Genomic DNA, 22674 nt, shown 5'->3' with positions numbered 1-22674 from the left:
AGTAAGGAGAGTATTCGTCTTTTCTATATCTCGGCACAGTAACAAGGAACAAGAGAAGACAAAGATGTCCCATACAATGCTGCAATGTGTTGTAGTTAAATAATACTGGCCATCTTCAAAGTTTCTTCCAACCAACAAAAGGCTGGGAAATGTCCCCAAAAAGCAGAGATCTGTATGGAGAAATACAGGTCATTTGCATAGGAATTATGCAACCAATTGTGGGTTTGAGGGCACTCCTTTGCTGCCATGGGAATAAATATATCAGTCACTTATCTTTTCCTGGTCGCAGACCAACTGAGCGAGCGGGTCATCCAAGCAAAGTAAATATATAGTTAGCTGCAGCACTCCCCACATAAAAACATTTCTTTATTCCACACGCACGCGCACGCACGGCCAATGTGTCGCACAGGGCTTCACAAGGGCCCGGCTGGTGCAGATAAAGCGGCATTTTTAAATATACATTCAGATGGATTGAAAAACTAAATATTTTAATCTAAGGCCGCGATTATAGTGCTGCCGGCGGCGCCACCAAAACAAATACCTCAATTCCAAGGGAGCTGCAGAGTGCGCACGACCGCGGCGAAGCGGCTGCACCGAGACAAAATCATTTGTTTTAGATACAGCAACCGCGTCACGCGACTGGTGCGCACGCGCCGCAGGCACTATAATCACGGCCCAAGGAGGAGTGCTGCGGACAGCAGATCTCACACACACACACACACGCACGTTATGGTGAGTAAAACCGACAACTCTCCGCCGTACAGTAATAAAGAACACCATGCCCCCAACAGTACAGAATGCTTCCACTGCAGCCAAGGATTCTGGGTAATGACATGCAAACGAGCACTTCTGGCTTCTCACCCACTTTAATGACCCACGCTAAGAAAGTGACGCACGATGAATGCTCGTGTGTTTGCGATGTGGTTAGAGCAGGTCACGATTCACTTTGTGCGTATAACAGAGGAAACCGGGGAACAATGGACATGGGTAACAAACAGAAAAATCAGTGCAGTTTTTGTCCCATTTACATTTTAAGTTCTGGAAATAAATATGCAGGTATTTCCCCCCCACAGGACCCAGAGTTCATTTAAAGCTGCAATTCAAGCAATATCTTACGTGTGTGTTTTTAATAAATCAGTTCTGTGCTATGAGAAAATACTTGTCGCATTTAAATTAAAAAAAAAAATTCTAATGTAGCAAGCATTTTTGTTCCTATAGCAACCATTTGCAAAGTCACATCTTCTTCCCCTTCTGAAACAGTATCACCATTTTGAGCCCTGCCCTCAAGCAGTGAACCAATTGAATCTAGTGCCTGCCTGGTCACATGATCTTGCTCACAGAACTTTGGCTGTCAGTGCAGCAGAAGAGGACCCAAGATGCATTTATTGAACCCCGAACCGAAACTTCAGCGATCGATCGTTCGGCAACTTAGCCAATCCCTTGACAGTGTGTAGATTCTATTGATGCACGTGTTGAATGAAAAAATTAAATTAAAAAAAAGTCAGCTTGAACTGCAGCTTTAATCTCCAACCTTGTGAAACTATAGTTCTTTGTTGACCTCTAGTGGCCAAAACTGGAACATACAGAAATTACAGAAGCAGTCGCCGCTTCAATTTATTACAAGTAGGAAGCAGCGTGTCTCCAGAGCTGAACCCCTTAATTTCAGGTCTGGAGACTCCCTGGCTCCAGAGAAGGTGCCGCTGGTAGCCTCCTTTCCAGAACAAAACCATGTTTACATCTCTTGCGTTCTGCGGACCAATAGCAAGACTCGTCATCTGCCCCAGCTTCCTATTGGCCTGCGTAGCTTTAATTACTAGCCCCTAACCAGGTACGTAAGCAGGGGGTCCAGCTTTAATTACTAGCCCCTAACCAGGTACGTAAGCAGGGGGTCCAGCTTTAATTACTAGCCCCTAACCAGGTACGTAAGCAGGGGGTCCAGCTTTAATTACTAGCCCCTAACCAGGTACGTAAGCAGGGGGTCCAGCTTTAATTACTAGCCCCTAACCAGGTACGTAAGCAGGGGGTCCAGATTTAATTACTAGCCCCTAACCAGGTACGTAAGCAGGGGGTCCAGCTTTAATTACTAGCCCCTAACCAGGTACGTAAGCAGGGGGTCCAGAAGTGGAAATAAACACGCTTCAGCGACGAGGACACACACACCAGCAAAACCGGGACCCCTTTTATTTTTCGTCATATCTTGCAGAAAAGTCACTACCGTTTCATGAACATTTGAGCAATTATAGGTCTGTCACAGGAGATTATTACATGGAAGAATTGTTTGATAGTCTAATACATATCCTTTGGAATTGGTGACAGCGTGATGACCTCATCGAGTGCATAGTTACAACATGGTGTTTAGCGAAGATAAGCGCGTTAGAAAGTGCAAGAATTATGGGCCAATACAAAGACAAAATGTTTCCTGATAAAGGACGGGCGCTAGGAGGGCTGAAAAACCTCATTTGTAAAACAACGTTATCCTACAGGAATGGGAGCAGCGGGTTATCGATCATGCAATCAGACAGTGGCGTTCTCGTCTTCTGGCGCGCGTTTCAGCGGAAGAAGGAGCTTTTGAACACACTTGATATTAATCTTAATGTTTCAGAGTAGAGCACAACAGTTTAACACATTTACGCGTTACGAAGGAAAAGCTCCTATTTCTCGTTTAATGAACATGAACCTCCCGCAGTGTACCCGATACTTGTGGACATAATAGAGTGGCATCAATTTCGTGAAGATCAGTTGATCAACATTGTGCTTCTTAAATATGTAGATTAACACTAACAGGCCTACAATTGTGCGAGAAATATAGAAGACATGACGAGAAAAACTAAAGGGGTCCCTTTTTTCCTGAACACGGTGTGACACACACTACATAATTATGTCCAATATTAATTCGAATATGCATTCACCCTTCCTACAGAATATAGGACAACTACACAACATTGTATCCTAACCTCACATTCCTGGATACACAAGACATTTCTCCACCAATCCCAGCTCATGATTGGCACATTAAAAGAAAACCTAGAACCATCACCTCCCTCTCTGTTGTATACCAGAAGTAGCCAACTCCCGTCCGCAAGGGCCACCAACACATCAGGTTTTAAGGGTAGACTAAATGGCCCACTTGTGCGGAAGTAGGGATATCCTTAAACCCTGACCTGTTGGTGGCCCTTGAAGACTGCAGTTGGCCACCCCTGCTGTATGCATAGGCACCCATACCACACACACCACTAGCGACCGCTCCCTCTTGTGTTATACCTTCATTGCGAACCAGTCCCAAAGAAAGACAGCACAAACCCTGGGTATGACCGAATTCATTTTATCTTCACAACCCCCCATCCCATGCTGCCTGACGCCACAGGCTCCCAGAGGCCTGCGCATTATAAATTATTACCCCCTGTGCTGCGCGGTGCTGGAGGCTCCAGCCAGCAGGGAATGCATGAAATGAACAGCCTAGTGAAGGCGACAGATAACCCCCCCATGTTAAGCAAGGTCTTGCCTTCAAAGTGTATTCCCCTACCACCCCAAACTTTTACAATAAACCTCAGTCAAAAGCAGTTCTCATTACCCTTGGCAACAATGCAGAGGTGGTACAAATTATCCATCTACAGGGATTTGGGGTGAATTGCAAAACCTTGTCGCTAAAATCAACACCTCAAAGAGCGTCATCCAAAAGTTCTGTTAAAGCACCATTTGTTTATTCGTTCCCACAGAAGTGCGTCTGGTAAGGAGAAGTTACATCCCTACTTTTTTTTTTTTTTTTTACATTTTAATTCATTCAAATAAAATAAGGAGAATGCGAGGGGGGGGCGGCGGGGGAGGGATAGAGGGGAAAAAAAATAATAATAATAAAAAAACAAAAAAAACTCTGTACCACGGTTATTTCATTTTTTTCAGTTTCTCTTAAAAGTAATTTTACACGTCCGGTCTTAAGAATCTTTTTATCTACAAGTGATCAACCTTTAAAAAGTTTTCATAGCACGCGGTTGGGTGTTAAAAAAACAAAACAAAAAAAAAAAAGAATGGAGTCAGTCATCGGTCTTATCAGACGGGGAGGCTTGTGTGAATGAGTTTGCACATCTACCCCCCACCAACCACCCCAAACCCTCCCTTGTCTGCCTTCATGCCACTTCCACCATGAAATTGCCCACGGCTTGAGGTTCCAGAGCGTCAGTGTCTTGGGTGCGGTGTGTCAGTTGGTGTCGCTTGAAGCTTGAGCGGCGGAAAAAGCACTTGTTGCAAAGCGGGCAGGTGAAGGGTCCCCCCTGCTCGTGGATCTTGCGGTGCGTGGCAAGACGGCTAGCAACACGGAAGGCTTTGTCACAGTCCTGGCACGGGTATCGGTTCTGGTCGGAGTGAATGCGGAGGTGGTTCTTCAGGGCAAGGAGGTTGAAGAATTCCTTGCTGCAGGCAGGGCATTGGTAGACACCTGTGCTGTGAGTCTTCTTGTGGTTCAGCAGACTGCCAGCATGGCGGTAAGATCTCTCACACTGGTTGCACTTGAATCTACGCTCTTCTTGGCTGTTTGGGGTATCTTGGCTGGGGATGTCTTCATTTGACACCGATGGGTCCTCGTCGCTGTTCTTTGTACCTGCCTCCTTTGGAAGGGAGGGAGAAAGTGGTGGAGGAGGAAACAACTGTACTTCTTTGTGAGTTCGTTGGTGGTGCCTGAGGGTCAGTTTACTGCTAAAGCCACGGTTGCAGATTGGGCAATGGAAGGGCCTCTCGCCGGTGTGGACCCTACGGTGGCAGATCAGCTCCCGGGAAGCCCGGAATGCTTTTCCACATTCAAGGCACTGGAAGCGTTTCTCGGCAGTGTGAGTACGAAGATGGTTCTTGATAGCCATTGGGTTGAAAAACTGCTTGAGGCAAATGGAGCACTTGTACACCCCAGTCTTGTGAGTGTTCTTGTGGTTCAGTAGACTTCCAGCATGTCTATAGGTGCGGCCACATAGATTGCACTGATAAGGCCGCTCCGATGCCTGGTGTTCTTCTGTAGGGTCTAGGGACCCATCTGCCTGGCTTTGGCTAAATTCCAAGACTGACTGCCAATGGTCAATGCCAATATTGCTTTCCCTGCATGGGTGACTTTCGAGTTCCTCATGGCTGAGAAATAAGATTCCGCAGTCTGGACAGCTCGGCTTTAATGGTGATGATGGGCTCTGGCTTATTGGGGTGGTTTCCTTTGCACTTGTGGATGTTTCACTACCAGTGCTTCGTGATCTTTTACGAGATCGCCCCAGTTTCCTCGATTGAATGGAGGGTGTCTCTTGCCCTAGGGGTTCTTCCCCAACTTGACTCTCTAGCAGTGGTTGATTACTAGGGTTTTGCAGGGAATTAGATTGGGCAATCTCTTGGACATGAACAAGCTGGTGTCTGTTTAGCTGTCTCTGCCACTTGAAGGCTTTTCCACACTCTCGGCAATGGTGCCTCTTCACCTCATAGTGAGTACGCTGATGGTTCTTCATGGCCATGAGGTTGGGATAGGTCTTATCACAAATTGAGCAGCAGTATTGGCCCATAGTGTGGCTTTTCTTGTGATTAACAAGGCTCCCTGCATGTCGGTATGACCTCCCACACTCCTCGCACTGGTAGGGTCGCGAGTCAGGGTTCAGTTCATTCTTTATAAGATTTTGCACTGGAACATCAGGGTGTGAATTATTTTCATCCACACCAGCCCCCCGATTCAAAAGAAGATCACACTGAATGTTAGAGACACTAGGGGAGGGTGAACCTTTTCGCTTTGCCAGAGTAACTCTGCGAGTTTTTGTCCCTCTGCGGTTGCGTCGCCCTGGCTTTTTGGCTGCAGCCCTATCCCGGTGAATTCTTTGGTGAGTGTCCAGTTGCTTATGCAGGCGAAAAGCTTTACCGCAGTCCAGGCATTTGTGCCTCTTCAACTCAAAGTGTATGCGGTTGTGGTTTTTCATCGCCATAAGGTTAAAGAAACGCTTCTGACATATGGCACACCGGAAGATGCCAGTCTTGTGAGTCTGCTTGTGGTTGATTAGACTTCCTGCGTGCCTGTAGCTCCTTCCGCATACTTCACAACGGAACGGACGTTGATGGAAACCCATTTCTCCTGCCTCCCTGGTCTGGAGTAACCCTGTGATAGATGATGGTTGTTCCCCTTCTCCGTCCATTGCCTGATGTGCATCAAGGGAATGCCTGGTGTTCTCGGTGTAGCCGTTGCAATTGCCGGATAAATGTTTTACTAGCTCCTTTGGTCCAAAGAAGAATTTACCGCAAAATTCACATATTTTAATGGATTTGTCATTTGCATTGGACACATTGAGAGAATCATTTAAGGATGTGCCTGGAACTGTATCATCAAAGCTCCGATTTGTCAGGCCTATGCGTCTTTTGCTCGGTTTTCTTATAGATTTTGTGCCAGACCTTCTACTTGATGCCTTGGTATTTTTTATATTAGTTTGGGGGTGAATTTGGGAAGAAGGATGCACTTCTAAGTTGGCGTTTTCTTTAGATATAGGTTCCGTGCATGGTTCAGAGTTACAGTACAGAAGATTAGAGGCATATGGATCTGACAGAGACAGTCTGGGGGTAGAAATATAGCTAAACAGCTCTCCGGTGTCACCAGCGTATGTACTGGGCAGCTCATGCAGATTTCCGAGTGCAGCCTGACTCTTACATTTGGGATGGTGGCGTAGGTGGTTCCTATAAGCTGCCAAGTTAGGGTACTGCCTAGAACATGCAAAGCACTGAAAATTTCCAACAAGATGGGTCTTTTTATGATTCACTAGGCTTCCACCATGCCGGTATGTCTTTCCACACTGGTCACAAGTATATGGACGATTCTCTGGCCCTTCCCCATTCTTCAGAGGCTCCCCAGAGTCTTCTTCTTTTAACCCTAGGCTTAAATGCAGGCTATTATTCTCAAAATCCACTGCAGGATGAGTGCGAGTTTCATCTGCAGATAGCCTCTCTTCGTTACTGTGGCTCAAGCTGTGGACCTTCAAGCTCTCCAGGTCATCATAAGTTTTGCCACAGAAGCCACAGATGTGGGATAGGTGAGGTCCTCCATCAGCATCACTGGGATCCCCTTCAGTGTCCTCCATTTCGTTCTTTATTCGCCTTAACAGCTCCCTCTCAGAAGAATGCATGGGGAATGGAAACTCTGATACCTGCCCTTCAGTGTTCAGGCCAGGAGGTGTGTCATGCATCACTTGATTTTCATGTGCCACCTGGTGCTGGTGGAAATCTGTTTCATTGGAGAAAACCATTCCACAGTGGCCACAGTCATAACTGTGACCTACAGACAGACGGTCCTCTGCATGTTCCTTATTCTCTGAACCATCTAAGATGTCTCTGTTGTTGTTCCTAAGTGCCTGGGTGTGGGACTGAAAATGATTTCTCAAGGCTAAGAGATTAGGGTATTCTTTGGGACAAAAAGAACACTGGTATATGCCAGTTTGATGGGTGTGTTTATGGTCATTTAAACTCTCCAGACTACTGAACACATCCCCGCACTCTTCACATGTATAAACGAGACCTTCAGTTTCTTCTCCTGCAGAATTCACGTCTTTACTGTCACAGTCTTCGTTTTGTTGCCTTAGCAAGTCGTCTTCTGAAGTAATGGAACAATCCGGGATATTATGGTCTCCAACATCTTCGTAGACAGGGTCATTATGGTCTCCCTCTGCTCCTGGGTGATTTTTAAAGTCCTGTTCAACATCTGGTTCAATTGCCTCTTCTGCCTGGTGCTCCCAACTGTCTCCTTCTAGTGCCATATGCACCTCTTGATGGACCACCAGTTCTTCTTCACTTTGGAAGAATTCTTTGCAGCTTACGCAACCAAACAATCCCTTCTTGTCCTGGGAGAAACACGCATCAGGATACAGAAACTCAGACCTGTTAACTTCTGCCTTTCTCCCCCTCTTGCCCTTGTGGTGAATTCGGAGATGATTTTTTAAGGCAGCCAGGTTGTGTACTTGCTTGGAGCAGATCGAGCAACTGTAGTCTCCAGTTTGATGGGTCCGCTTGTGGTTGATTAAGCTCCCCGAGTGCCTGTATGTCTTTCCACAAAGGTCGCAGTCATATACCCTCCGTCCTGGTTGGGTTTCTGGACCTCTTCCTGGAGGCTCTGTTGGCTCTTCTGTTTTGCAAACACGGTCTTCAGAACTAATGAACATGCCAATATCGCCTTTTGAGTCTGTGGAGATCTCTTTGGAAGCTGAGGCTGCCACATTTTTATTACAGCGCTGCCTGTGAGTTCGGAAGTTCTTGGCACTGAAAAAAAACTTCCCGCAGGAGCCACAGATGTGTGACTCTCCCGATGTTCCTTCTGCACCGTCAGCATCAGTTTCAAGCTTGGGAGTCACATACAACTTGTCATTTAGGTTCATTTGAAAAGATGCTCCACGTGTGGAGCTGGTCTTTTTTGGTAATTGTCCTCGCTTGCCGAGTCCCAGCTGGCGACCTCGCAAGTTTGTCCGATGCTTGGAAGTGTTATCCCGTTTTCCTGCGCGCGATCGAGAATGGAACCGTGTGTGGTTTCTCAGAGCCATTAGGTTAGAGTATTGCTTGGGGCAGAGAGAGCATTGATAGGTCCCTGTCTGATGTGTGAGCTTATGATTCAACAAGCTACTCTTGTGTCGGTACGCCCTTCCGCAGGTCTCACATTTATATGGACGATTGTCGGATGACAGGCCTTGTTCTTCCAATTCAGAGGAGTCCATCTCTTTTGAAACAGTGCGATCATCTTCTACAGATTGCTCAGAGTAAGGCAATGTTTTTTGGAAACTGGGGCTAGGGTTGTCTTTCTTAGCGCTCTCTGGGGGCATTTCTGCAGATTCCTCTTGGCTCCATTGCTGCATGGGCCGCTGAAGAGCGAGGTTCTCCACCTCCCGCTTAATCGCATCTGGAATCCCAGCACCACTTGAATAAGCAGAGTCCTCGCTGCTGCCTTTTGAACTCTGGAGATTCTCCCCCCAACAGTTATCTGATGTAGGAACCTCTTCAGTATGTTGGACATCACTGCAGGCTTCCTCCATCATGCCTACTTCTGGGTGAAGCGCTTGGTGCTGCAGGAAGTCTCTCTCACATGTTAAAACTTCAGTACAGATGTTGCACTGGTATAACTCCACTGCGCCCTTGGAGAGCTCATGGGTGAAGCTGGTAGAGTGGAAGAAAGTGTCCTCCAGCTTCCTTCCTGCCCTGGATTTGAAGTGGGCTCGGAGGTGGTTTTTCAAGGCTGCCATGTTATACAGCTGCTTGGAACATAGGGAGCAGCTATATACCCCGGTCTGGTGCGTTTTTTTGTGATTAATAAGGCTCCCAGCGTGCCTGTATGTCCTTCCACACTCTTGGCACATAAAAGGCCTGTTTTCCAAGTTCTCCCCAGGCTTGGCTTCTTCTTCATCAGTGCCTTCCGATCCTTGTTGCTCAATCTGGTGCTCAGTAGTCTCATCCTTGCAGATGGGTAAATATTTGTGGTCCTTTGTACTCTGTTTTTCTTGCACTAGATTTTCTTTGCTTGAAAATTGTAGCAGGGGCTCTAAGCTCAACGTTTCACTGCTCTCTTTTTTGATGGTCTTCACCGAGGTATCTAAAGAGCCATGCCCAGCATCCTGGAAATTGCCCAGCATGCGTTGCGCTTTCATTGTCTCTTCCTCCGAGGTGCTGCTCTCCGATATGTCTGACAGTCTTTGTTGATCAAGATGCCTTTCCATAGATTCTTCAGGGAGTGAAGTAGCATTTGGGGGTGGATTTGATTCTTCTTCTGCCGCCAGGTGGTTTGCCAGCTTTTTGGAGGAACAAGAGGATTTGCAGCGTGAATGGAGGCGGCAATGGTTCTTCATAGCCATGAGGTTGGAGAATTCCTTGTAGCAGATGGCACACTGGTACACACCCACCGTATGACTCTGCTTGTGGTTGGCCAGGCTACCTGCGTGTTTGTAAGCTTTCCCACACTGGTTGCATTTGTAGCGACGTTCTGCAAAGCTGCTATCAGCCAACTGATCTTCCATTTCTTCTATAGGTGCCTCAGGCTTTTCCATATCCTCTTCTGGGGGCTTTACATCTTGGTAATACTTTGGGACCAGCTGGGAGAAGTCTCCTGGCACCATCGATTCAGCAATATAGTTTTCCAAGTTGCTAAGTAAACTGCTGTTCTCGACCAAGACAGGAACCGGCATGTCAGGGTTTTCTTGGCTGCTCGCAAGGTCTTCCCCATTGGATGCAGAGTAAAAGCCATGGGAAGCCTTTCGGTGACTGGAAAGCTGTCGTGACATACGGAAGCCTTCTCCACATTCGTCGCACCTAAAACGCTTCTCTTCCGAGTGAGTCCGCAGGTGGTTTTTCAAGCCCATGGGGTTGGAGTACTCTTTCTGGCAGATCAGGCATGTGTAGAGGCCTACTTCATGGGTCTTTTTATGATTCACCAGACTGCCGGCATGACGGTAGCTTCTACCACACTGGTCGCATTTGTACGGTCTCTGTTCCTTGTGGGTTTCCAGGTGGCTCTCCAACTCAGGCAAGCTAGAGAAGGCGCTGGGGCACTGGTCGCAGCTCAGAGGATTGTCAGAAGCCCCATCCACATGGTCGGCCAAATAGCTTTCGTCCATGTCTGACTCGGAATGGATTAGGTGGTTCACAGCATGAACTCTCCACCCATCACAAAAGGTTCTCTCAACTCTGGAAACAAGGCCTTCGGAGTCACTTCCAGGTATGGTGAAGTCTCGAGGTAGGTGTTCAACATCTTTGATGTGCTTTCAGGCCAAGGCCCAGCACTGGTGACCTGTAAAAGACATCCAAAGTTGTAAATAAGTCATAAGAAAAAAAGATATCACCATCAATATTGAGAAATAACATGTTAGTTGAATGAGAGAATTCTTACAAGCCGCCTTCAGTGTTAGGGAGTCATTCTTTATGATAATAAATGCAACACTGAGAATCAAACTGCAGATAAATTGGAAAAAAAAAAAAAAAACACTGAATGGTCTTCATTTTATATCACTAGTGTATTTTTCTGATGAGGATTGAATGGGGTCAAATGGTAAAGTAAGAGTGTGGCATCATGGCAGCAGTGGTTTAAGGGTTACAACTCATAAATAAATTCTTGAAAGTGACGTTAGGGCAGGTAGATGTGTGCCAAACTACTAAAACAGAGTTATTGTGAACCAAAGTTATATCAGAACTGCCATGTATGAAACGCTTTAAGACAATACCTAAATTCACCATGTATGTAAAACATAACATTTGTTAGAGTCAGGGGTGAGCGAAAATAGAAGACACTTGGTTGGGAGCAAGACAACATTTTTAGGAGCCGGCATTATGTTAGGCATAATGGGGGGGAGGGTTGTTCAGGCTACCCCTCCCCACCTGTTGGCTCTGTGTCACTGTGTTTTTGTGACTCACACAAACACACACAGGGACTCTGCTATCAGCTCCGCCTAGTCCCACCCCTCTGTCTCCTGCACTCCGATCCCCCCACTCTCCTCACCCACACACTGACTCTCACATCCAACCCTCGCACCTCTCTGCCTCCTGATACACACACACACACACACACACAAAATTTCAGGAGAACAGCATTTTCCAATTCCTGGTAATAATGGTCCCCGACCTTATTTTTAGAGATTCCCAATGAGACCGCTATGGTACCAATCAAGCTAATACTTTGGTATTTTTTAATGTCTCCTTTACAAAATCTGTAATGTAAACGTTTATTGGTTATTTTTAAAACCTGGGGTAGCTGGTGTTGCCCGAAGATAGTAACTTAACCCCAAGAAGAGAGGTCACCACCAGGGATGGCCTGGCATATTACCGCACGCAGAATGTATGGTCTGATTTTGCACATTGCCAAATCCAAGACAGGGCACAGAACTGAAGCTAGTTACACCAACACAGCCGCCATACAAACAGCTGCGCAAACCAAGGTCCACATTCTTCTCACCCACACTCGCAATACACAGCTTCCTCCCTCTCACAAAAACACATCCTGACTATACACACTGCTTTGCTCAAACAGACACACCTAGTGTATACACGCCACCAGAAACAAGCCGTATGCATTCCAGTTCTTAGGACTAATGCTCATACTCTGACCCGGTTCTCAGCAAACGCAGCACGCCCTTGAAAAATGGTCAGAAAATATGTACACGGGGCATCTAGCGCGGACCAAATTCTGTCAAATAATACAGCTAAACCCCGTTATAACGCGCCTCGTTATACCGCGATTCGGTTATAACGCGGTTTTCCCGTGGCTCCCGTTTTTAAAAAAAAAAAAAAAAATTAAAAAATTTTTTTTACATTTTTTTTTTGCACACTGCACACACTCACTGCACACACACTGCTCATTGCTCACACTGCACACACACTGCACACTGCACACACACTGCTCATTGCTCACACTGACACACTGCACACACTCACTGCACACACACTGCTCATTGCTCACACTGCCACACTGCACACACACTGCACACTGCACACACACTGCTCATTGCTCACACTGACACACTGCACACACACTGACCACACTCACACACACTCACACACACTCACGCACACTCACGCACACTTACGCACACTTACGCACACTCACGCACACTCACGCACACTTACAGACACACACACACACACACACACACACACACACACTCACACACACTCACACACACACTCACACACACTCACACACACTCACACACACTTACACACACTCACACACACTTACTCACACTTACACACACTTACACACACTTAGACACACTTAGACACACTTAGACACACTTAGACACACTTAGACACACTTAGACACACACTCACACACACTCACACACACTCACACACACTCACACACACTCACACACACTCACACACACTCACACACACTCACACACACTCACACACACTCACACACACTCACACACACTCAGACACTTACCCACACTCACACACCCATATACACACACACACTTTCTCTCCCATATATACATACACACACACTCTCTCACTCTACACAGACGGGCCGCGACCAGCACCACCACCCGCTCCCCCCCCTCCTCCCGCGCAGGCAGCGGGAGCACCGGGGACAGCGGTGGGGAGAAGAAACCCCCCGCTACAACCTCCATGCAGGCAGCATGGTTCTGAGGTAAGCGGCGACCTGAGGGACATCCCCACTCCCATCTCCTGCCCCGCGGCCTGTCCCGCGGTGACAGGGTGAAGCGGGGACAGGAGGGACATCCCCGCTCCCATCTCCTGCCCCGCGGCCTGTCCCGAGGTGACAGGGGGAAGCGGGGACAGGAGGGACATCCCCGCTCCCATCTCCTGCCCCGCGGCCTGTCCCGAGGTGACAGGGGGAAGCGGGGACAGGAGGGACATCCCCGCTCCCATCTCCTGCCCCGCGGCCTGTCCCGAGGTGACAGGGGGAAGCGGGGACAGGAGAGACATCCCCGCTCCCATCTCCTGCCCCGCGGCCTGTCCCGAGGTGACAGGGGGAAGCGGGGACAGGAGGGACATCCCCGCTCCCATCTCCTGCCCCGCGGCCTGTCCCGAGGTGACAGGGGGAAGCGGGGACAGGAGAGACATCCCCGCTCCCATCTCCTGCCCCGCGGCCTGTCCCGAGGTGACAGGGGGAAGCGGGGACAGGAGAGACATCCCCGCTCCCATCTCCTGCCCCGCGGCCTGTCCCGAGGTGACAGGGGGAAGCGGGGACAGGAGAGACATCCCCGCTCCCATCTCCTGCCCCGCGGCCTGTCCCGCGGTGACAGGGGGAAGCGGGGAGCGGAGGGACATGCCCGCTCCCATCTCCTGTCCCGCGGGATGAATATGCGCTAAAGCGCGGCGGCCATTTTTTTTTCTCGCGACCCCGTTAGTAACGCGGTGGTCTCGGGGTGGACCCCGAGACCCGCGTTATAACGGGGTTTAGCTGTATTTCCCCAAATTCAATTTTCTTTCCTTCCCCAACAAATTATTTATTTATATTTTTACACAAAGCAAATAAGTGGACATTTAAGGGGATAAACACAGAAAAGCATGGTGGTAATGATACCTTTAATACCCTACGCGTGGTTTAGAAGAGTACAAGCTCAGGACCACAAAGGGCCCTTCTTCAGGCCGATTCCTCCTGCCCTACCCCCCCCCCCCCCCCCGAATCATCCAAAATATATATTTTAAAAAAAAACCTGATTAAATTGCAATGGTCCTTTTAAACGTGGCTGACCATGGGAATTCTCAAAACTGTTTTGTACATTAACGAAATGCTATTTATTCTGTTAACCCCTTGGCATACAGCAGGAGTGGCCAACCCCAGTCCTCAAGGGCCATCAACAGGTCAGGTTTTAAGGATATCCCTGTTTCAGCACAGGTGGCTTCTGTGCTGAAGCTGTGATATTCTTAAAACCTGACCTGCTGGTGGCCCTTGAGGACTGGGGTTGGCCACTCCTGGCACACAAGAACAAAGCTAAAATATTTTTATTTGGTCAAAAATTTGCCACGGTGAAGGTGCAACATTGCAGAGGACTCTCCCGTCGACTCAACTCGGATCATAAGTGATTACTGTAAGCAAACACCCTCACTTACGGTCATTGGGTGAAGGAACAGGAAGACTAAACACCAACACGGTGTGAAACATACAGGAAGGCCCTCAGCTCGCACTACAGGCGGTGCTATGTAAACACCACGCACATCGTCCTGTGTAGGCCCAACGCCGGCGGTGATGCTACATTCTGTTCACTTTCTAAAAAGCCTCTAACTTTGTGATTGATCACAGATGTATATAAAAATAAATAAAACCACTTAAACCTTCTCCCAAAAAAATAACTCTTCCTTTACAACCAAACCGTAATGAATGGAAGTTCTGGCTTACAGTAGCCGTCAACCAATGGACAACATACAAAGGATAAAGACACCTGTGCCCATGTCTGCTAACTAAGTTCAACACCGTACTAAACATGCCGCCATCCCGTCTGCGTTTCTTTACTCGCGATATGGGAACTGTCGCCCTCATCAGTATTCTGGAAACCAGTTGGGTCGCAATTTATTTGAGACAAAATACCTATCCTAAAATCGTTGGAATTTATCGAGAAGCTGCATGTTTCCAAGCTTAAAAAAAGAAGGACTTCCCCCTATTCATAATGGGATTCACCAGCTGCTGATGTTTCTGCCCCGGGCCACTGTTGCCCAAATATAGGATGCAAGTTGGGACCGACCAAGACGTCCCTGAACTTGAACCTTCACCGGGGGAAGGAAGTGACATGCGTAGTGAAAGAAATCACGGTGCAAATCAGCTGTGTGATGCTCTGACTACGGGCCGTCACTCGCGCCCCGCAGGCTGCCAGACGCCCAGTGCAGATCAGCTGTGTGATGCTCTGACTACGGGCCGTCACCCGCGCCCCGCAGGCTGCCAGACGCCCAGTGCAGATCAGCTGTGTGATGCTCTGACTACGCGCCGTCACTCGCGCCCCGCAGGCTGCCAGGCGCCCAGTGCAGATCAGCTGTGTGATGCTCTGACTACAGGCCGTCACTCGCACCCCGCAGGCTGCCAGACGCCCAGTGCAGATCAGCTGTGTGATGCTCTGACTACGCGCCGTCACTCGCGCCCCGCAGGCTGCCAGACGCCCAGTGCAGATCAGCTGTGTGAGGCTCTGACTACGGGCCGTCACTCGCGGCCCGCAGGCTGCCAGACGCCCAGTGCAGATCAGCTGTGTGATGCTCTGACTACGGGCCGTCACTCGCGCCCCGCAGGCTGCCAGACGCCCAGTGCAGATCAGCTGTGTGATGCTCTGACTACGGGCCGTCACTCGCGCCCCGCAGGCTGCCAGACGCCCAGTGCAGATCAGCTGTGTGATGCTCTGACTACGGGCCGTCACCCGCGCCCCGCAGGCTGCCAGACGCCCAGTGCAGATCAGCTGTGTGATGCTCTGACTACGGGCCGTCACTCGCGGCCCGCAGGCTGCCAGACGCCCAGTGCAGATCAGCTGTGTGATGCTCTGACTACGCGCCGTCACTCGCGCCCCGCAGGCTGCCAGACGCCCAGTGCAGATCAGCTGTGTGATGCTCTGACTACGCGCCGTCACTCGCGGCCCGCAGGCTGCCAGGCGCCCAGTGCAGATCAGCTGTGTGATGCTCTGACTACGGGCCGTCACTCGCGGCCCGCAGGCTGCCAGGCGCCCAGTGCAGATCAGCTGTGTGATGCTCTGACTACGGGCCGTCACTCGCGCCCCGCAGGCTGCCAGACGCCCAGTGCAGATCAGCTGTGTGAGGCTCTGACTACGGGCCGTCACTCGCGGCCCGCAGGCTGCCAGGCGCCCAGTGCAGATCAGCTGTGTGATGCTCTGACTACGCGCCGTCACTCGCGCCCCGCAGGCTGCCAGGCGCCCAGTGCAGATCAGCTGTGTGATGCTCTGACTACGCGCCGTCACTCGCGCCCCGCAGGCTGCCAGGCGCCCAGTGCAGATCAGCAGTGTGATGCTCTGACTACGCGCCGTCACTCGCGCCCCGCAGGCTGCCAGACGCCCAGTGCAGATCAGCTGTGTGATGCTCTGACTACGCGCCGTCACTCGCGCCCCGCAGGCTGCCAGACGCCCAGTGCAGATCAGCTGTGTGATGCTCTGACTACGGGCCGTCACTCGCGCCCCGCAGGCTGCCAGGCGCCCAGTGCAGATCAGCTGTGTGAGGCTCTGACTACGGGCCGTCACTCGCGCCCCGCAGGCTGCCAGGCGCCCAGTGCAGATCAGCTGTGTGATGCTCTGACTACGCGCCGTCACTCGCGCCCCGCAGGCTGCCAGGCGCCCAGTGCAGATCAGCTGTGTGATGCTCTGACTACGCGCCGTCACTCGCGCCCCGCAGGCTGCCAGGCGCCCAGTGCAAATCAGCTGTGTGATGCTCTGACTACGGGCCGTCACTCGCGCCCCGCAGGCTGCCAGGCGCCCAGCGCAGATCAGCTGTGTGATGCTCTGACTACGGGCCGTCACTCGCGCCCCGCAGGCTGCCAGACGCCCAGTGCAGATCAGCTGTGTGATGCTCTGACTACGGGCCGTCACTCGCGCCCCGCAGGCTGCCAGACGCCCAGTGCAGATCAGCTGTGTGATGCTCTGACTACGGGCCGTCACTCGCGCCCCGCAGGCTGCCAGGCGCCCAGTGCAGATCAGCTGTGTGATGCTCTGACTACGGGCTGTCACTCGCGCCCCGCAGGCTGCCAGGCGCCCAGTGCAGATCAGCTGTGTGATGCCGACTACGGGCCGTCACTCGCGGCCCGCAGGCTGCCAGGCGCCCAGTGCAGATCAGCTGTGTGATGCTCTGACTACGCGCCGTCACTCGCGCCCCGCAGGCTGCCAGGCGCCCAGTGCAGATCAGCTGTGTGATGCTCTGACTACGCGCCGTCACTCGCGCCCCGCAGGCTGCCAGGCGCCCAGTGCAAATCAGCTGTGTGATGCTCTGACTACGGGCCGTCACCCGCGCCCCGCAGGTTGCCAGACGCCCAGTGCAGATCAGCTGTGTGAGGCTCTGACTACGGGCCGTCACTCGCGCCCCGCAGGCTGCCAGGCGCCCAGCGCAGATCAGCTGTGTGATGCTCTGACTACGCGCCGTCACTCGCGGCCCGCAGGCTGCCAGGCGCCCAGTGCAAATCAGCTGTGTGAGGCTCTGACTACGGGCCGTCACTCGCGCCCCGCAGGCTGCCAGGCGCCCAGTGCAGATCAGCTGTGTGATGCTCTGACTACGCGCCGTCACTCGCGGCCCGCAGGCTGCCAGGCGCCCAGTGCAGATCAGCAGTGTGATGCTCTGACTACGGGCCGTCACTCGCGCCCCGCAGGCTGCCAGGCGCCCAGTGCAGATCAGCTGTGTGATGCTCTGACTACGGGCCGTCACTCGCGGCCCGCAGGCTGCCAGGCGCCCAGTGCAGATCAGCTGTGTGATGCTCTGACTACGGGCCGTCACTCGCGCCCCGCAGGCTGCCAGGCGCCCAGTGCAGATCAGCTGTGTGATGCTCTGACTACGGGCCGTCACTCGCGCCCCGCAGGCTGCCAGGCGCCCAGTGCAGATCAGCTGTGTGATGCTCTGACTACGGGCCGTCACTCGCGCCCCGCAGGCTGCCAGGCGCCCAGTGCAGATCAGCTGTGTGATGCTCTGACTACGGGCCGTCACTCGCGCCCCGCAGGCTGCCAGGCGCCCAGTGCAGATCAGCTGTGTGATGCTCTGACTACGGGCCGTCACTCGCGGCCCGCAGGCTGCCAGGCGCCCAGTGCAGATCAGCTGTGTGATGCTGACTACGGGCCGTCACTCGCGCCCCGCAGGCTGCCAGACGCCCAGTGCAAATCAACTGTGTGATGCTCTGACTACGGGCTGTCACTCGCGCCCCGCAGGCTGCCAGGCGCCCAGCGCAGATCAGCTGTGTGAGGCTCTGACTACGCGCCGTCACTCGCGGCCCGCAGGCTGCCAGACGCCCAGTGCAAATCAGCTGTGTGATGCTCTGACTACGCGCCGTCACTCGCGCCCCGCAGGCTGCCAGGCGCCCAGTGCAGATCAGCTGTGTGATGCTCTGACTACGGGCCGTCACTCGCGCCCCGCAGGCTGCCAGGCGCCCAGTGCAGATCAGCTGTGTGATGCTCTGACTACGCGCCGTCACTCGCGGCCCGCAGGCTGCCAGGCGCCCAGTGCAGATCAGCTGTGTGAGGCTCTGACTACGCGCCGTCACTCGCGGCCCGCAGGCTGCCAGGCGCCCAGTGCAGATCAGCTGTGTGAGGCTCTGACTACGGGCCGTCACTCGCGCCCCGCAGGCTGCCAGGCGCCCAGTGCAGATCAGCTGTGTGATGCTCTGACTACGCGCCGTCACTCGCGGCCCGCAGGCTGCCAGGCGCCCAGTGCAGATCAGCTGTGTGATGCTCTGACTACGCGCCGTCACTCGCGCCCCGCAGGCTGCCAGGCGCCCAGTGCAGATCAGCTGTGTGATGCTCTGACTACGGGCCGTCACTCGCGCCCCGCAGGCTGCCAGGCGCCCAGTGCAGATCAGCTGTGTGATGCTCTGACTACGGGCCGTCACTCGCGCCCCGCAGGCTGCCAGACGCCCAGTGCAGATCAGCTGTGTGATGCTCTGACTACGGGCCGTCACTCGCGCCCCGCAGGCTGCCAGACGCCCAGTGCAGATCAGCTGTGTGATGCTCTGACTACGCGCCGTCACTCGCGCCCCGCAGGCTGCCAGGCGCCCAGTGCAGATCAGCTGTGTGATGCTCTGACTACGGGCCGTCACTCGCGCCCCGCAGGCTGCCAGACGCCCAGTGCAGATCAGCTGTGTGATGCTCTGACTACGCGCCGTCACTCGCGCCCCGCAGGCTGCCAGGCGCCCAGTGCAGATCAGCTGTGTGATGCTCTGACTACGGGCCGTCACTCGCGCCCCGCAGGCTGCCAGGCGCCCAGTGCAGATCAGCTGTGTGATGCTCTGACTACGGGCCGTCACTCGCGCCCCGCAGGCTGCCAGGCGCCCAGTGCAGATCAGCTGTGTGATGCTCTGACTACGCGCCGTCACTCGCGCCCCGCAGGCTGCCAGACGCCCAGTGCAGATCAGCTGTGTGATGCTCTGACTACGGGCCGTCACTCGCGGCCCGCAGGCTGCCAGACGCCCAGTGCAAATCAGCTGTGTGATGCTCTGACTACGGGCCGTCACTCGCGCCCCGCAGGCTGCCAGGCGCCCAGTGCAGATCAGCTGTGTGATGCTCTGACTACGGGCCGTCACTCGCGGCCCGCAGGCTGCCAGGCGCCCAGTGCAGATCAGCTGTGTGATGCTCTGACTACGGGCCGTCACTCGCGGCCCGCAGGCTGCCAGGCACCCAGTGCAGATCAGCTGTGTGATGCTCTGACTACGGGCCGTCACTCGCGGCCCGCAGGCTGCCAGGCGCCCAGTGCAGATCAGCTGTGTGATGCTCTGACTACGCGCCGTCACTCGCGCCCCGCAGGCTGCCAGGCGCCCAGTGCAGATCAGCTGTGTGATGCTCTGACTACGCGCCGTCACTCGCGGCCCGCAGGCTGCCAGGCGCCCAGTGCAGATCAGCTGTGTGATGCTCTGACTACGGGCCGTCACTCGCGGCCCGCAGGCTGCCAGACGCCCAGTGCAAACCAGCTGTTAGAACGATTACATTGCTAGGTTTAGAAGGCGATACAATCTGCCATAACACGGCAGAATTTGTTGCCATTTTTCTTTCTAAAACAACAAGGTTACAAATCTGAGAAAAAGAAAAACACGTCGACGTGTAAACTTGTCAAATTTAGTGTCCTGGATATCTTAACAAAAAAATAATATATAAAAACGCGCGAGACAGGTAATAATAATAATAATATATATTACAAGTATTGAAGTCACCGTTTCTTACATAGCATGTGTTTGCTAAGTGCCGCGGGCTCTCGCACCTCTGCGAGGCCTTAACCCCCGGGAACAGTCTCCCGGGTACAACGGGGTAATAATCGGGAGCGAAATTCCCACTCCGTCTTCTATTTACCATGCGCCGACGCGGAGATGAGGTCACTGCGTGCCAATTCCTAGCGCGGTGTAATAAATGCTACAGCGGGGCGGATCCGAGGCCCCGGCCAGGGTCAATGCACGCTCGCTCGAGCACCGTCACGCGCCGAGCGAGCTGGAGCCATTGGAAAATGGGCTTCTGTGCGCGGAGGGGGGCGAGGCCGTGACGTCACGGAGCCGATTCGCCCTCATCGGGGACAAACCGTTCACGTTACCCGGTCATGACAAACACACATTGATTTGTCCCTTTCAAGCAGCGTTCTCTGAACTCGCGTGCACGCGCTCACTACAGACGCTCTCATTGCGTCACGCCGACAACGCGTCGCGCACGAGCGTGTGCGAGCCTTCAGCTTGGACGAGGACTTAAGTTGACCGATGGACTTATTTTCGGACGTTCACCCACATCCATTGCGTTGATCACAGACGGGGACATATAAATTGCATAAGCCATGATTACGGAGGGGTCCTTAGTAACGCGGCAGTGTCAGAGACATCAGGACACTAGCGGGGAGGATAAAATGATACTTAAAAAATGCCGTTAAAGGGCCCGTCACCGTATTTCCATGGTTTCCCGTTTGATATTTATTTACACCCGATTTTCTCACGCAAGACTATGGTTTTGATCCAAGCGACGAGCGTCGGTGACTTTGGCGCAACGACGGATAATTTTTCAATGACGGACGCAGGATAAGATGACGGAGCTGAATTGGGGTTCAGCTGAGCTGGATGGGAAATGGAAATTAGGGCGAGAACGTCTCCCACGCGGACAAATCCTCCCCCAGCTGATGTAGGCGGCCACAAATAATGGCGGCAAGTAATAAAAATGACGATTAAGCTTGGCCTGCAAAGTGCTTTTACACCACATTATGACACACACAGGACAGGTAGTTTGTGTAATATAGGGTGTATTGCACAAAATATATCCGAGGGCGCGTCTGTATATAGACAACAAACCCCAATATGAAAAATAACTAGTCACAACACACACACACACACACACACACGTTAAAGTATGTATGGATATTGATCATTTATATATAAGAAATACGATATGGCTTATAACGTCTGATTAATGTGAACGTTACAAAACCCATACGTATCCAAGTATAATTTTAGGTACATAAAGTGTTGTACAATAGAGATATACACACACACACACACACACACACACACACACACACACACGCACACGCACACGCACACACGCACGCACGCACACACACACGCACGCGCCTTCTCGGTCATTACTTACCATGTCACAGTACACTGACAGCTCTTTAAACGTGATCTTCTGAAGGCGATTTTTTTACTCAAAGAAAAAATAAATACCCCAAAAATGACATTTCCGCCCCCGACAGCCACGTATATAGCCCCCGGGGGGGTGGGGGGGAGGGGGCAGCGGAGACCGCCGGTCTTTATAAAAAAAAAAACAACAAAAAAACCCCACAACGCTGGCACATAAAAAAAATAAAATAAAACCCGGTACACCGCGAAAAAAAATAATCTGTACCCCAAAAATAAAACGACAAAATTAAAATAGCGAAGGTCGGACGCGGAGGCCCAAAAAAAAGTTGGTAAAGTGTCCGGTCACCCCAGTGAGGAAGGGGAGGATGAGGAGGAAGGCCCCCCTGTGGGGGGGGGGGGAACAAAATCCAACCGGAATGAGGGAGGATGTGGAGGTTTAATTAATATAGAAAGTGTGAGGCAGGGGCCTGCCCTGGGGAGGGAGAGGCTCAGGCGGCGGGAGCAGGCCCCGAGGCGGGAGTTTACCTCAGAAAAAGGCGGGAATCAGTCACACACAGGCCCCTCTGAGCCCTTGAGAGAGGACCCGAGCCCCTCAGGAAAAAATAACAAGAAATCATTTATATCATCTCCCTCGACACAACAAACACTTCCTTTTGTTGCTAGGAAACAGGAAATGTGCACCGGGTAATGTCTTCCCCCAGCTGGCTGGCGTTTCTCTCTGTGACACCCCCCCTCGCGAGGTGTGGGGCGGTTCCTATCTGCCTGCCTCTCATGACTAGGCTGCCCTCTTCTAAAATGGCTGCCCGTGTACGCTTGGGTGAGGTGAGAGCCAGTCTCAAAGATGGCGGAGGAAGGGCAGTGCGAAAAGGCAAGATGGCTGCCCAAGCCGGGGGAAGAGGACCTCCCAAGATGGCCACGGCTTGGGCGGCGACACGCGTCCTGCCGCCACTCCCAAT

The 22674-nt window shown here is 52.2% G+C and overlaps 1 protein-coding gene across 1 annotated transcript; it reads right to left on the bottom strand.

Annotated features, from left to right (window-relative positions):
* Positions 1–3679: 3679 nt before the first annotated feature.
* On the bottom strand, positions 3680–22418 carry ZNF646 (zinc finger protein 646). Its single transcript, XM_075584925.1, has 2 exons — positions 21726–22418; positions 3680–10756 (listed from the first exon to the last, which is right to left on the bottom strand). The coding sequence occupies exon 2, from the start codon at positions 10581–10583 to the stop codon at positions 4125–4127; it is 6459 nt and encodes a 2152-aa protein (XP_075441040.1). The 5' UTR covers positions 10584–10756; positions 21726–22418; the 3' UTR covers positions 3680–4124.
* Positions 22419–22674: the final 256 nt, after the last annotated feature.

The sequence above is a fragment of the Ascaphus truei genome, unplaced genomic scaffold (assembly GCF_040206685.1).
Source record: "Ascaphus truei isolate aAscTru1 unplaced genomic scaffold, aAscTru1.hap1 HAP1_SCAFFOLD_809, whole genome shotgun sequence".
Taxonomy (NCBI): domain Eukaryota; kingdom Metazoa; phylum Chordata; class Amphibia; order Anura; family Ascaphidae; genus Ascaphus; species Ascaphus truei.
Note: the sequence above shows the minus strand (reverse complement) of the source record. Positions and strands in the feature narration are given on the sequence as shown.

Bases quoted from the DNA above. Each gene is read 5' to 3' on its own strand.
- ZNF646 (XM_075584925.1), bottom strand. From the start codon at position 10,583: ATGGACGAAAGCTATTTGGCCGACCATGTGGATGGGGCTTCTGACAAT.